The sequence below is a fragment of the Notolepis coatsorum genome (genome assembly GCF_963971535.1).
Source record: "Notolepis coatsorum genome assembly, chromosome: 5".
Lineage (NCBI taxonomy): Eukaryota > Metazoa > Chordata > Actinopteri > Aulopiformes > Paralepididae > Notolepis > Notolepis coatsorum.
In genome coordinates, this window is record NC_140169.1 from 131,838,118 (window position 1) to 131,853,551 (window position 15,434).

The following is a 15,434-nucleotide window of genomic DNA, read 5'->3' on the forward strand; positions in this document are numbered from 1 at the left end:
ACACGTGATACATACACAAATCATGTAAATTAGTTTTGTAGTTGTTGGAAAGTGTATTTCATTACTTTTTGACAGTATAGGCTAATGGTCCACTTCCAGTAATTGTGCTAAGCTAGCTGCAAGTCTCTGCACACACAGAGATAAGAAGGGTACCTATCTTCTTGTCTGATTTGCAAATAATGGCTCATTTCCCCCAAAAGTTAGTATGTTCTTTTAAGCTGAGATGAACTTGGCACTGAGAATTAGATCGAACCTGGATATAAATACTAGTCTGTATTGGATTTCCCAAAAACACGATTTGAGAATGAATCATTCTCCAGGGTTTCTGCTTCTTTTAATGATCAACAGGTCATCATAATAGCCTTTGTTGATGATGGCTATATTGTGCTCATTCACTAATCTAGGTTATGCTATGGTAGGCATGTCTGGTCATGTGGCGTCTTTTTATGGCCTGATTCCTGTCTGACTTTGTCTACTTTGTTTCACTGGAATTCTGTTTCTAGGGAACAAATGTATTTCCTGTGAACTATTGCATCAGCAAACAATGCAACAGGATTTAGGAAACAGAGCTGATCTTCATGATTCAAATTCATAGCACAGATATTATAGTAAGACATGTGAAATTGAGTTAGAAGTTAGATGAAAATATGGTATTTCTTGAGAGAATAAAATATTATTTGATCAAATCAATCAATTATTCAAACAATGGTTTCTCTTAAAAGGGAATCTTCTTGACCAACCTTAGGAGAAAAAAAAGGCAAAATATCAGTTTAACAATAACACTCAGGGAAACCACAGACAACCATTATCCCCTCCTCTAGTCCATATGTCAAGGGAATTGGGAAATAATGACTATAGCTGTGACATCACCATTGGAATCTAAAAATGACTATAGTCTCCGGTGTGAGATCATGCACATGAAAGGGTTAATTTGTGCATTATAAATAAAGTGCTGTTACATCCTGTTATTGGACTAAATGAAAGAATAAGGGTCAAATAGTTTGATTTAAATAGACCTGAGGAATAACAACAAAAGGTTACACCAAAGTCTCTCTAAAGAGAAGGACGTTTATTATGCCGCTGTCGTCATGGGGCTAATAACAAGACCATTCCCTTATCTCTTTGATTGGTGTCATAAATAATACTTTATTTCTCTTCATATTTGAAGTCACTGGTAAATGACTGACAACAAAAAATGGTTGATATGTTATGATAGAAAAAAATAAAAATATCCCCACAAGCTAATAATATGCAGGCCATGTGGTCTAGAATGCCTATAGTATTTATAGTCAGTCTCGAATTAGTCCATATAGTCCCTATTTGTTTAAAAGACGCTTTACTAACAGAGTAAAAAGAGCTCACAGCCAGTGCTGTACATCAGGCCAGAGATATAAGCCCTAGAGACAACTGCGCATGGTCCGACTTCCAATTTGACAAAGTACTACACTGATATGAGGTGAAAACAGCACGCGCCTCAGACAACGGCAACACACACAAGGAGGGGAGGGGCTGAGCGTTTGCTTCTGGTTACTCTGTTAAGGGTGCTTTTAAAACTCACAATTTATTTAAAATAAAATTATCATTTTAAATGATTTTATTATATTAAATATCACATTTAATTATTTAATTATTATTTGTTGCCACCATCTTTGTTTGATTTCTCCATTCCAGAATACCACAGTGATCCTTCTTCTTATATAGATTGTCTTTGGTTACACTTTATAAATTATTTAAATAATCTATCATTATTTATTACCAGCAATGCACCTGGCTATAAAATATATGATGCTTCCGTTAGACTTACAAAAAAGGACAAATGTGGACCAAACAAATGAACTGGAAAAACAACTTTGCAAGCAAGCCCTTTTAATGTAATATCTCAAAAGAGAAAATAAACAGCCCAAAACCCTTGATAACACACCCAAGAGCACATTGTATTATTATAACATACCCTAATTTAGGAGAGAGAACATAGCTGGTGCAAACCAGTGCTGGACACAACGGCGTCGCATAGCCTGGCAAGGCAATAACAACACACACACACACACGCACGCACGCACGCACGCACGCACGCACGCACGCACACACACACACAATCTGTCAACAACAGCAGCATGCGTATATAAAATCCATGAAACCTGAACAGCTGCCCGCAGCAGCCACATAAACCATACAGCTGTCAGTCAAGTGTCTCAAGTGTCTGTCATCCTCCATTAGTCAAGTGAGTGAGGTAATGTGACAGACAGACATTGCCCTGAGAATTAATTATTTATAGCTCAGTTGTTAAATGCATCTCATTGATGAGTACAAAGTCCTGGGTCTAAATTTAGATCAGCATTTTGTGTGTGTGTGTGTGTGTGTGTTGTTGATCTAAAAAAAAAAAGTACACAGATAGAGTACACGTGAATACACAAAGATTGTTGTTTTCATTACTCAATTCCCTTGTGCTTAGAGGGACTTTCTGTCTGACATTCAAAGCCAGTGAAAAAGGTTACTATGTTGTCTATAAATGTTCTAGAACCATTGCTTGTTCATTTGTTTGTTTAGTTGAAATCCAGAGGGCTTATTCAAAGTCCTCCCCTTCATCAGAAACATGTATAGAAGAAAAAGATAGAGGAGAAAAACTAATCAGAAATGTCTTGTGAATGAAAGAGATGTAATACATACCCAGTCACACAGAATTAAGATAAGGTATTCCTTTATTGATCCCCTTAGGGAAATTCGGTTGGATACAATTTATTTAAATATGTTTTGAAAGTTGGCGGCTGGGTGGCGCAGCGGACTAAGCGCTCGTCACCAACGCAAGAGACACTGGTATCGAATCCGGCTGTCAGCGTTGCCTCCGGCTTGGCCGGCCGTCAATTGGCAGAGTCAGCGGGAGGGAAGCCGGTGGGTGGTAATCTGGTCGTTGTAAACAGCGACTCCTACAGGTTGGTCAGGGCGCCTGCACAGCGAGGAAGGGAGATGGTGAGGGTAGTGTGAGCCTCCCACACGTTACACCTCGCCAATGAGAGTCCGCGCTGGCAGGTGAAAAGAAGTGGCTGGCTGACTCTGCATGTATCGGAGGGGACATGTGATAGTATCTATCAACCCTCCCTAGACCGACCAGTGGGGGGCACATGCAAGCAACGGTCAGGAAGGGGAGGGGGGAATTGGCATGACTAAATTGGGATGGGAGAAAAACACAGAAAAACAGGAGGAGAAAAAGTGGATAAAAAAAAATATATTGTATATATATTGAAAGTTGTTAAGATAATGACTTCAGAGTTGTATTCAGAGAGGAGGTCCTAAAGAACATTGGGTCTCGTTCACCAACATTGCCAAAAGATTTCTCTTAGGGCAACCATCTTGGAACCGACTAAGACAGAATCGCCGACAAGTACACCCTGATCCCAGCTGGGATGCGACAATGAGGAATGTCACTGACAAACATGAACGCCCGTTCCCATCTAGGTCATTTGCATACAGACATGTCTCCGGCAGCTCCTTATAAGGCCAGCCAGCAGAGCCGTGTGCAAATGAAATCCCAAAGATTACCCGTTGGAAGAGTAGGCGCACCTGCAGGAAAACGTAGAGCTAATTACAGCAATGCAGAAATATACTCCAGTGGCGTCATTTCAATAAAATCCAATGTTTGGCAAGGAGGGAAGGTGGGGGTTTCCCCCCCCTTGGTGGATTTATTTTGTCAAATCAGTTGTGAAATAGTCACTTTTGGTGAGTTGTTTCTATACAATTCACTTATATGGCATTTAGGTATGACACAGGACTACAAAAGAATTTAGTATAGAAATGTGTCAACGGACTAAAGCAGGGAACCACAATATTTTGCATACAAATTATGCTGAGCAGAATGTAATATCATAACTGTCTATTATTTTTCTTGCAATTGAGCCAATTCTCATTAGATACGGTTTTGAGGTGTGTGTTCAACAGAAGTATCAAAAACATATAGTATCAACTATCAACTCTGTATCAAAAACACGTTCACAAAAAGTATGGGTTACTGAATGCTGAACTGCACTGTTATAATCACTCTGCCATTGTAAGACCGTACCTGTGTCCCTGTATCACTTGTCTCTGCTGCCCTTTGACTAAAAAACTTCCATATGTCCATTTCTTTTTAAGCCTTCATTCATTACGCATGTGTGTGTGCGTGTGAGTGCACTGAACAGGTGGCCAGGCAGGAGCGAACAAGATGGTATAAATATGGAATATTAATACAGTCTATTCCACTACAGATATATCCACGCAATTAGCTTTAGTTCTTAGCCATAGAATGCCATCTTCACCCGGATTGTGTAAGCCTAGGGTGCAGAGTTGACCATTTAAATAGCGCAATGGCTCACTGTTAATGGGATGGCAGGGTTCAATGTACATGATTGCTGTTCAAGTCCACCTGCAAGGTCAAGGTTTTATTTGTCACACGCAACATCATACCGGTAAGATGAGCAGTGGAATGTTTAACTGGCTCTTACAATGTATACAATAAGCAAATGTCCAAAACTATAAATAAGAACAACAATAAATAATAACAACATTTATCCGATTTATTTATTCAAAGTAATTTGCAGTCACATGCAGGCCCAGAGTTCAAAGGTCGTGCCTTGTCTCAAAAGTCAGGGTCTTTATCCTGTTGACCTCAGCTGGATTTAGGCTGTGTGACATGAAGGATGACTGCAGTAAACTGTATTTAAACAACGCAATCCTAAAAATCAAGCATTTGATACGTAATAAGAGTCATTATAATTTAAGTAGGCTTGTCGCTGATCCTTGTCAAACATGTTAGAGGTCTTGGTATTATGCTCCAGATCAACAGAAGAGATAAACCTATGCGAATGTTATCGTTTTTTTTTTCTTTTCTTTTTTTCCGGAGAAGACGTCACAATGAGGATTCACAAGGACCCCCCCCCCCCCCCCCCACGTCATGAGCCTGCGGTGTATTTCCTGTTATGAAGAGCTGTGAGCTGGAAAACCTGTTTGGGTCTATTCTCGTACAGCAGCTGTAGATAGAAAGACGGACGTGATGGGAGAGATCCGATCATCTTTAGAAAAATATTGAATAGGGTGCAAACATTTCTTTCTAAAGATGATCCGTGTCCTCCAGTACCTTCCTTTTTTGACGACTATGTGGTCCATAGAGTAGCACCGGTCCTCATCTGAACAGGTTCAGCGTGTGAACTTTCTCTAACGATGGGAGAGATGTAACATCGTTGATGTATCCGTGTCGCTCTCCCTTGGCCCCCCCCTGGTTCTGGAGCTCCACAGATGCACTGTATGGTGGCGGTTTTAACGGGACGGTCAGGGACACATCCCGGGTCAATGTGGGCCTTCGTGGCCTGGACAGTTTCCTCCAGAAGAACCGCAGGACAGAAGGACTGAGGATGATGAAGACCCATGGGTCAATGATGGAGTTGAAAGACAGCAGGCGGAGAACCGTCAGGTCAGCGGCGTGGCGCTCCTCTACCTTGCCAGTGAAGTTCATATACACTCTGATCTGGAGAGGCAAGACAACGGAGGATGCATGTGCACTGTTATGATCATTAAAGATGGAAGCGGAGTTCTGACTGTGTGACGGAAACACAAGATCACACACTCTATAGTCTAAAAAGAGATTCTTCTTCCAGAGGGTCTTTGAGCACAATCACTGTCCCAACGCTCTCTGCATCAAACATTTTATAATAATGATTATAGAATGTTATGACTGTGGCCAAGTCCCACTTTTGGTTAAATTGTATTTGCAGAGGTGAGATACATTAAATCCCACCAGAAGTCGAAATTAACACATTGAATGCTATATTATTATATATTATATTTTGTTTTTAAGAATAGTAAAGGATAGGCAAAAAATAAGCATGTGCTTCAGCCTATTCCTTTTTTCGGTCATTGAGTTTGGATTTTGTGTGTGAGCTTACTTTGAATAATATACATTTGTGATTTTTCTTTTTCTTTTTGTAAGTCCACACAAGTGTGTGAAAATAAACGATTCATTCATTCATTCAATGCTCATGCTGGTAAAAATAAAAATTGTATTACCATTACAAACAATAACCCAATTAGCATAATGCTTCCTGGAAACGAATAAAATGTGCAGATTGAAATGACGACTAATGATTCAGGATTATATTGGGTGTAGAATCATTCAAGGTTATATAAACGTGTTTTTGAACGATCAGACATAGAACCAGAACCCCTCAAAAAAAATTGAACGTAATTTCTAACCATGAAGACATTTTATATCTGCTCTAGAAGGTAAAGCCTTCCACCAATACAATAATGTGCTTCTTACCACTAAAGGAAACGAGCAAAAGACGAAGGCGACCGTTATGCAGACCAGCACCAGAAGATGCTCCACTTCCTCCGTGACTGACAGCAGTGACAGGGACCTGTGGCACGTCGTGCCCGGGTGTCGCGACGACGAGGATCCAGTGCAGCGCGCCTTGCGCCTCCTGTCCATCTTGATTAAATGGTAAATGACTGATATGTTGCATACCATAGTGCACGAAATCATAATGAATATGAAAAATGCATAGAGCCCAGTGAAGACTTTATCCCTATAATCCTCTGGTTGCATGTCGAGGAAGCACCACGTCCCTGGGCAATATTGCACATATGGTCCAAATCCCATGACGTGGTATGATCCAAAACCCATGAAGGGCACGGCGCAGAAAAGGACACAGACCAGATAGATGAGTGGAATAGTGATGTAGCCGCAGCGCTTACTGACGTGTCTCTCGTAAAAGTACGGGTGTCCTATGGAGAGATAGCGCTCCAGGGCCATCGCGCACAGAATGGACAACGTGGAGAGGCTCAGAAAGGTCATACTGAACCCAAAGTAGTTGCACACTTCCCCGCTGCCACTCATAGCGATCAAAGTCATATTCGCGTGGTAAGAAAGCAGCACAATTGGATTGACGGCAAAAGTGCCCAATAAATCCGTCATTACGAGCGCCGTCGCCAGGACGTGGAACAGGGATGGACGTTGCTTTCTGTGCCGCATGCCCAGGAGGACCAGTGCGACGAGGTTCCCCGCTGCTCCGGTTGAAAACATCACTGCGGACATGAGGGGCCCCCCGGACTCCACGGTGGTTATGCCATGGCATATTGATTGATTTGTATAAATAGATGCCATAGAACTCACTGTATCCCACCACAGCGCGTAAACGGACTGAGCACCTCCACGGGCAGACTACGGCATAATATGCAACACTGATGTTGTCGCAAATTATGATGAGTGAGCGGCTCCACCCATCACGTCTGATCTTGTCTGATTCATAAGAACATGATAAACATGAGAAACCCCCGTGTTGTTTCCAACGCGTGCGCAATTGCCTAATTACACACACGTTCCACCCAGACACACTGGGTTCTAGCGAGATTATCTTTTCAGATTCGTATTATAATATTCTTGACAAACTAAAACACCAACATAAGTAAATCCACAACACGAAAAAACAACAACGGAACAACACGTGCACGGTGCACGATTGGAAATGATGACTCCAAGTAGGAGAGTTCATTTTGCGCACGTTTGTGTGTCAAAGTTAAAGCAGAGGCAGTCTGGTTAAAGGGAACGCCGATCTAGAGCATTGTGCTATTGGACAGTTTAGTCACTATTTGTAAACATAGATTTTGGAGTTAGTCCAATATTGACAGTGAAATAGTGACCGAACGTTGAACGTGGGCTCATAGATTTTGGGGAAATTACCATGGGTACTGTCATAGTTTATAGCCTTTTCCTAATACCATTTATAGATGGAAAGTAACTAATTATTAGATTAGATTCGAATGTATTGTACAGCACAAGTAGGCCTACAGTACAACGAAAATAAGTTTGGCATCCAACCAGAGTGCAAATGTAACAGTAAAATGCAATATACAATATATACAGGTGATTAAACTGGATATAAAATATATAAATGCGTACTAATGAGTAATAGTGCTTAAAATTGTATCATACTCTCTACCCATATACACTCCTTATACCCCACACCCCTTATACCCTATGGGTTTGTATCCTATACTCCCTAGTCCCGACTCCCTACCCCTACACTCCTTGCACACCCCTTACCCTAATCCTACTCCCTACCCCCCCTCCCCCGCCCCACACACACACATATACAAATATGATCAAATCAAAATAAAATGTATTTGTAAAGCCCAAAATCATAATTTAATGTCCCCAGAAGAAACATCACAATAAATCAAGAACAAAAAACCCACCATGAAATCCAAAATAAATGTATAATAAATAAATGGCAACACTCCCAGACATACCCCTGCAGCGAAGGTAAGGAAAACTCACTAAAAACCTAGCAATAGGAAAAAAGCACCACAGGCGATGTGGAGGCGAGAAACCTTAGAAGGGCCATTCAAGGGGGGATCCCCCTTCTTGGATGTCAGTGATAATGGGGAGGTGTAGTCTGACGTCACTTTAGTTTCTCACGCGGTCCACCCGTATAGGGATTTATCATTGGGTACATTTATTCAGAATCAGAATCAGAAAGGTCTTTATTTGCCGGGAATTTGCTTCGGTCGATTTCGGTGCGACATTAGCGGACAGACATTAACAGACAGATAATACAATAAAGAGGTGGAGTAAGATCAAATGAAATATGAACTAAGTTGAGCACAATAGAATATAATATAATTATGAAATAAAATAAAATATAGGCCAGGGCTGTACAACTGTAAATAAAGAGGTTGAATAATATTAAATGGTATATAAACAAAATTAAATATAGCACAATAGAATATAGTACAATAAAGATAAAATAGGAATAGGCCAGGGCTGTGCAATTGGGCAGTTATGTGCAAAGAGTATGAGTCAGTGAAGTATGAACATGGCATGTTTATGCAAGTATTTAGTCCAGTAAGGGTGTGTTAATGTAACACAGTGGGGAACCTTGTTGATGAGGCTCACTGCAGAGGGGAAGAAACTGTTCTTGTGGCATGAAGTTTTGGCCCTGATGGACCGCAGCCTCCTGCCAGAGGGGAGTGTCTCAAAGAGGTTGTGACCGGGGTGGTAGGGGTCGGCCACAATCTTACCTGCACGCTTCAGGGTTCTGGAGAGGCATACAGGTCCTGGAGAGATAGCAGATTTCAGCAGAGTGGATGACACGCTGCAGCCTGCCTTTGTCCTTGGCCGTCGCTGCAGCGTGCCAGACTGTGATGGAGGAGGTGAGGATGAACTCGATGATGGCTGTGTAAAAGTGCACCATCATCGTCTTTGGCAGGTTGAATTTCTTCAGAAGTACATCCTTTGCTGTGCCTTCTTGATGAGGGAGCTAATGTTCAGCTCCTACTTGAGGTCATGGGAGATGATTGTTCCCAAGAAGCGGAAGGACTCCACAGTGTCCACTGGGGAGTCACACAGGGTGATGGGGTTGAGTGGGGCTGGGTTCCTTATGTAATCCACAACCATCTCCAGTGTCTTGAGAGCGTTGAGCTCCAGATTGTTCTGGCTGCACCAGGTCACCAGATGGTCAATCTCCCACCTGTAGGTGGACTCATCCCCACCAGAGATGAGTCCAATGAGGGTGGTGTCATCCGCGAACTTCAGGAGCTTGATGGACTGGTGACTGGAGGTGCAGCTGTTGGTGTAAAGGGAGAAGAGAAGAGGGGAAAGAACACAGCCTTGGGGGGAACCTGTGCTGCTGGTCTGGGAGTCTGAGGTGTGTTTTCCCAGTCTCACGTGCTGCTTCCTGTCAGACAGGAAGTCTGTGATCCACCTGCAGGTGGAGTCGGGCACGCTCAGCTGGGAGAGCTTGTCCTGTAGCAGGGCCGGGATTACTGTATTGAAAGCAGAGCTGAAATCCACACAAAGGATCCTGGCGTAGGTTCCTGCAGAGTCCAGGTGCTGGAAGACAAAGTGAAGTGCCATGTTGACAGCGTCGTCTACAGACCTGTTGGCTCTGTAGGCGAACTGCAGGGGGTCCAGGAGAGGGTCTGTGATAGATTTGAGGTGTGTAAGCACAAGGCGCTCAAAAGACTTCATCACCACAGAGGTCAGGGCGACGGGTCTGTAGTAATTTAGTCCACTGGGCCTTGGCTGTTTGGGGACAGGGATTATGATGGATGTTTTAAAGCAGGCTGGCACGGGGCATGTCTCCAGTGAGGTGTTAAAGATGTCTGTGAACACTGGAGACAGCTGGTCGGCACAATGCTTCAGGGTGGATGGAGAGACAGAGTCCGGTCCCGCTGCTTTACAGGGTTTTTGTATAATAAATAAAGTTAGTTATAAGGTTTTTAATTTGTCGTTAAAAAAACGACACTTACCAGTAGAACGCCTGTCGTTCAGTGCTGTCGCCTAACACAACAGAGTTGTGCCCTTTCTGATGACTTGTCGTACAGAACTTGTAAGTCGCTTTGGATAAAAGCGTCAGCTAAATGACTAAATGTAAATGTAAATGTACAGCCAGGAATCTACTCTGTGTGGTGACGTCAGTCAGCAGCGCCAAAGTGAGTGTAGTTCCTCAGTGAACGAAAACATAAACTTTGTTATTTTGCTACTTTTACTATTAATTGCGAATTGTTTCATGTTGAGCTATAGATTGTGGATGAATACACACAGAAAGGTACACCGTGCCAATGTTCATGCTTTATTTGTTTTAAACGAGACGATTTAGAAATGGGTCCATTGGAAATACATGGCAATTTCAAGGAGGGTGGACCAAGCGGGAAACACCAATGACGTAACCACTACACCTCCCTATAGTGTTGCTATGGATGATCGATGGGTGGAGAATAAAACAGGCGAATAGTTTGTATGTATTCAAGATTCAAGATTCAAGAGGTTTATTTGTCACATACATACCAGGGCATACAGTGAAATGCGGGTGGTCATTTTTTTATTAGATTTGCTAAAGTGTCTACAGGCTCTGTGCAAGCAGCTGGAGGTCTACACCTATCACAACCATTGAGAAGGGCCCCAACTGGATCTTTAAAGCAATAAATTCAAACTTTTTTGGCATGGAGACAGAATCTAAAATGGATACAGATAAACATATACAACCACTCCACCCCCACCCCCCCTCCCAACTCGGTCCACTCTGTACACTCTGATATTTAGGCTTCTGATATTTCGATGAATTATACCCAGACCACTTCCTGCACTTAAAGCTGGCTGGGTCAAGTTGGGATCTAGGGAGAGGGATAGAAGTGGTGATAGAAGGCTGTAAGGGAATTGTGACTGGATTTGAAGCATTCACTTTACGAGTGGAAAGAGTGGAGAGAGCATGGTGTAGCAATGAATTTGTTGAAGTCCGAACCGTTTCTATGTTACCAGGACTGTTAACCGGTATCTAGGATACATTTTCTAGGCCTATTTCTTATAATCACATCTATAGAATAGGGCCACAGTCATCACAACTGATCGGACCCACCCTGCATCAGGCGCAGAATGACTTGGCTGACTATGGGCAAGGTCCATATTGCATGACAGACAGCAGGAGCCAGTCCAGTCTATGTGCAGGCCATCCATGGCAAACACTATCAATATTTTATTGTTTGAAAAGGTCTTATGATAACATTTATCTAATGCTTGTCTCTCTCTCTCTATTTAATAGGCAGAGGAATGCAGGTGTGCAGGGACTGTGGCTCTTCCACGTCGGCAGTGATTCTCCAGAACATTGTACCTGCTGTGGTGACTGAATACCTCCATTCTTTTGACCTCATTCTCAAGCTGGTGGTGCAGCGCCATGACAGCTGAGATTGAAAATGTAGATGAACGTTTCTACCTTCGTTCTGAAGGTAACTTTCCTCCCACCCAGCCCCCTCTCTCACGGTGAGTGGTGGTAGAAGAACACTCTTCCTCTGCTTGAGTGAAAGTAGAAATACTCAGATAGAATAGTAATCTGGTAAAAGTAAAGACCTCCCTTCAAAATTGGAAGTAAAATGTAAAAGTACATAAGCATTTGATATGGAATGTTCTTAAGTATCAAAAGTGCCTTACACATTCTCTGACAGTACAACGTTCCATAAAATACAAATACATCTACATTCCCATATGAACATATGCACTTTATAGTAAAACAATAGTATTCCTGTGGGGGTTTTCCACACACACTCACCAATTGCTATTGAAATACGATATTGAATCACTATGAAACCACAGGAATACTATAGGGATTCAGGAAATATACAGGGGCCAAAGCTGGGAATAGCAACAGATACTTCTGAAAAGGTATATAGTTAATTTGTCTATAGGACAGGAACTGCACAGACCACCCAACTGGACCCTACTGTTGCTACAGATCTGGCTATTATCATATTATGGCAATAGAAGACCGTGCCTACACCACAGGATTAGTCAATTGACAGTGATTTGGTGTCTGTGTCTGTGCATGTGGTGTGTGTGTATGTGTGTGTGTTACGGTTTCACCTGCACAATCCTCTCCGTCTCCCTCACACACACCCGTGTGTCTGTCCCATTCACTCCCTGCACTTTGGAGCACACTCTACAGGCGTGCAAAAGGCACAGCTGATAATCATCACGCTGATGGATGGAGACTCCACACCTGCCGTCTAATCACCTCATCACCACCTACAAGAAGACCATGGATCTCCATGCATCAACGTCAGATCTTCGTTTATTGGTGGCTTCGTTTATTTTTGACGTCTCATGTTTTTACCTCGTGTTTTTCCCGTGTGCTTCACCTCTTTTCTTACCCCGTCTCTCTCTCCGTTATCCCCACAGCTGCAACCCCCTGCTTCCCCCCGGTCACGGATACCCACCCGCCAGGCTAAAGACACACACACTCACACACCGCACTAGGGAGTGCGTTAACTTTTTGTAACGTATTATTAAATGCCTTCAGGGTTGAACTTTAATCTGTCACCCGTGTTGTGCATTTGAGCCTGCCTGTAACCGTGTGTGTTATTTATTATTTATTAATTAGTCATTATTTAACCAGGAAGTCCCATTGAGATCTGAGATTTCTTTTGCAAGAGATACCTGGCCAAGATAACAGCAGCAATAAAATCACAATAAATATACATCACACAATACATAAAAACATAGAGTATACATAACAACAAAAGTGTGTGGCTGGAAGCGCTACAGAAGTATAATCATCGGGGACCAAAATAACATCAACAACACACTTCCTGCAAGGAGCTCTGTGTGTGTGTGTGTGTGTGTGTGTGTGTGTGTGCGCGCGCGCGTTCACTAGCCCTGTCCCAGGCTTGTCCATAGTGAGTCCCGTGGTAAGCCGTTTGGGTGGCTATTTGTCCTGGAGCTCCAGAACTACAAGAATAGCTTCATTGTAGCTGGTATGCCCAAAGCGAATATGCCCTTCTAATGTCATGATTTCTTAAACTATAGGTTGGGACCCAAGATGTGTCACAGGCCTTCTTCTGGTGTAATACTGTACATGTAATATGGTTCAATGAGCCTGGGTCCCATGACAAGAAAAGAAAAACAATAAAGACTTTAAGAAACCATGCTGTGGGGCGGCTATGTGGCGTAGTGGGCAAGGCGCTCACCACGAAATGTGGAGACGCTGGGCTTGCCTGTTCGAGCCCAGCGCTCCACATTTGCTTTCAGTTTAGCTGGTCGTCCGTACTAATACACATTGGCCGTATTAGGGGGTGGGAAACTGATGGGTGGGGATCGGGCGTTGTGGACAGCGACTCCTACAAGTCGGTTGGTGCGCCTGCGCAGTAGAATCAGGAAGTGTCGGGGGCAGCGTGAGCCTCCCACGCGTTACTCCTCGCCACTGAGAGATCGAGCTGCGCAGGTGAAAAGATGCGACTGCTGTTACCTCAAGTACCGGAGGGGACTTGTGCTATGTATGACTTAGTCCACATTGCAGATGGCTTGTGGGAGGCAAGAAACAGCGTTCGTGACAGGGGAGGGTTGAATTGGATGATACGAAATTGGGATGGGAGAAAATATAGAAAATGGGAGAAAAAGTGGACAAAAAAAAAGAAACCATGCTGTGTTCTGCTGTATACACAGTAAGCGTAGCACCCCTGGATTCAAACCATGTCTCCTACGTGAGAAGCCAAACATCTGTTGGTCAGCCAAAGGAGAACTCTTTCTGCCAAGGGAGATATTCGTCTCTCAAGGCTTCAGGCACGGCTACTTTACCACACAAGCCTATACTAAACGTTTAATTACAATTGGGGAATTAAGAGTGGGTAAATTGCTGTGTCTCCGAATATAACGTGGGAACATTCTTGCAATAATGAATGACAATTAAACACAGCCAGTATATTGCCAGTGGGGCTCCCAGACCTTGACTAGGTTAACCCTACACCAGAGGAACCCACTACTGTGACTGTGACCCCAAGTGTTGTGCCCAGACTAGAGCTGGGAATGACCACTACAAAAGTCTGTCTAAAGTCGGTTCACTCTGCCGCCATCTTGACAACGGGGACGAATAAAATTAACGAGACCATACCTCTATCTCTTTGAATGGGGAGTCATTAAGAATCTCTCATACATATCATTGTTTTTGTTTCATATTTGAAGTCAACAGACAACACTGAATGGTTAATTTGGTCAAAAGGGAACATTTAGTGATATCATTATTTTTTTCCACTTCCAGACCAGCTTCTATGCTGGATGCAATCCTACCTTGAGGGGAGGGAACAGATGGTGGAGGTAAACGGTACCCTATCCCCCCCCCCTCACAGTGAGCTGTGGTGTTCCACAAGGAAGCATACTAGGACCGCTACTGTTCCTAATTTATGCAAATGACATGTCATCAGCTTGTGACTGCAACTTGTTCCTGTTTGCGGACGACTCAGCCCTGCTGGTCTCTGACAAGAACAAGTTACAGGTTGAAAAAACCCTCAGCTCGGAACTAGGCAGAATCTGCATATGGCTCGCTGATAACAAACTATCATTACACATGGGCAAAACAGAGTCCATTCTCTTCGGTTCAAATAACAAACTCAGCAAGACCGACGGCTTCTCAGTTACAGTGGGTGACAATATTGTCACAAGGAAAGATGAAATTACCTACCTGGGTTTCATCCTAGAGGCTAATCTCTCCTGTGACAAAATGGCATCCAATGTAATAACCAACCAACAAACTCGATTCTTGTACCGGATCTCCTCTCTGGTAAACAAGAATACCCTGAAGACTCTGGCAGGAGCACTCATTCAGGGATACTACGACTATGCTTGCACCTCATGGTACCAAAGCACCTCAAAGGCGCTAAAAACAAAATTACAAACATCTCAAAACAAACTGGTCAGACTACTGCTTGACCTCACTCCTAGAACCCACCTCACCCCTGCCCACTTTGACAACCTAGGATGGCTTAGAGTAGACGACAGAGTACAGCAACTTGCAATGGGCCTGGTCTACAAGATACACTACACGACCAAGGTACCCATGTACATGTCAAAATACTTCCCAAAGGTCAGTGAATACCACGATCACAACACCAGAGGGAGCTCCACAAATCATGTTAAACCCAGATTC

General features: G+C 43.2%; 2 protein-coding genes across 2 annotated transcripts in view; both read right to left on the reverse strand.

The window, feature by feature from the left end:
- LOC311229228 (prostaglandin E2 receptor EP2 subtype-like) overlaps window positions 1-7,060 on the reverse strand; it is a gene marked incomplete at both ends in the record, with an annotated part of 40,752 nt that extends 33,692 nt beyond the window's left edge. Inside the window, 2 exons of the mRNA XM_084315299.1 lie at window positions 5,190-5,494; window positions 6,287-7,060. Of these exons, the coding sequence (XP_084171425.1) occupies window positions 5,190-5,494; window positions 6,287-7,060 (1,079 nt within the window). The remainder of the gene's footprint in view (window positions 1-5,189; window positions 5,495-6,286) is intronic.
- The window catches only part of LOC311228354 (phospholipase B1, membrane-associated-like), a gene marked incomplete at both ends in the record, with an annotated part of 540,482 nt that overhangs the window by 177,097 nt on the left and 347,951 nt on the right, over window positions 1-15,434 (reverse strand). The gene's annotated exons all lie outside the window — the stretch shown is intronic.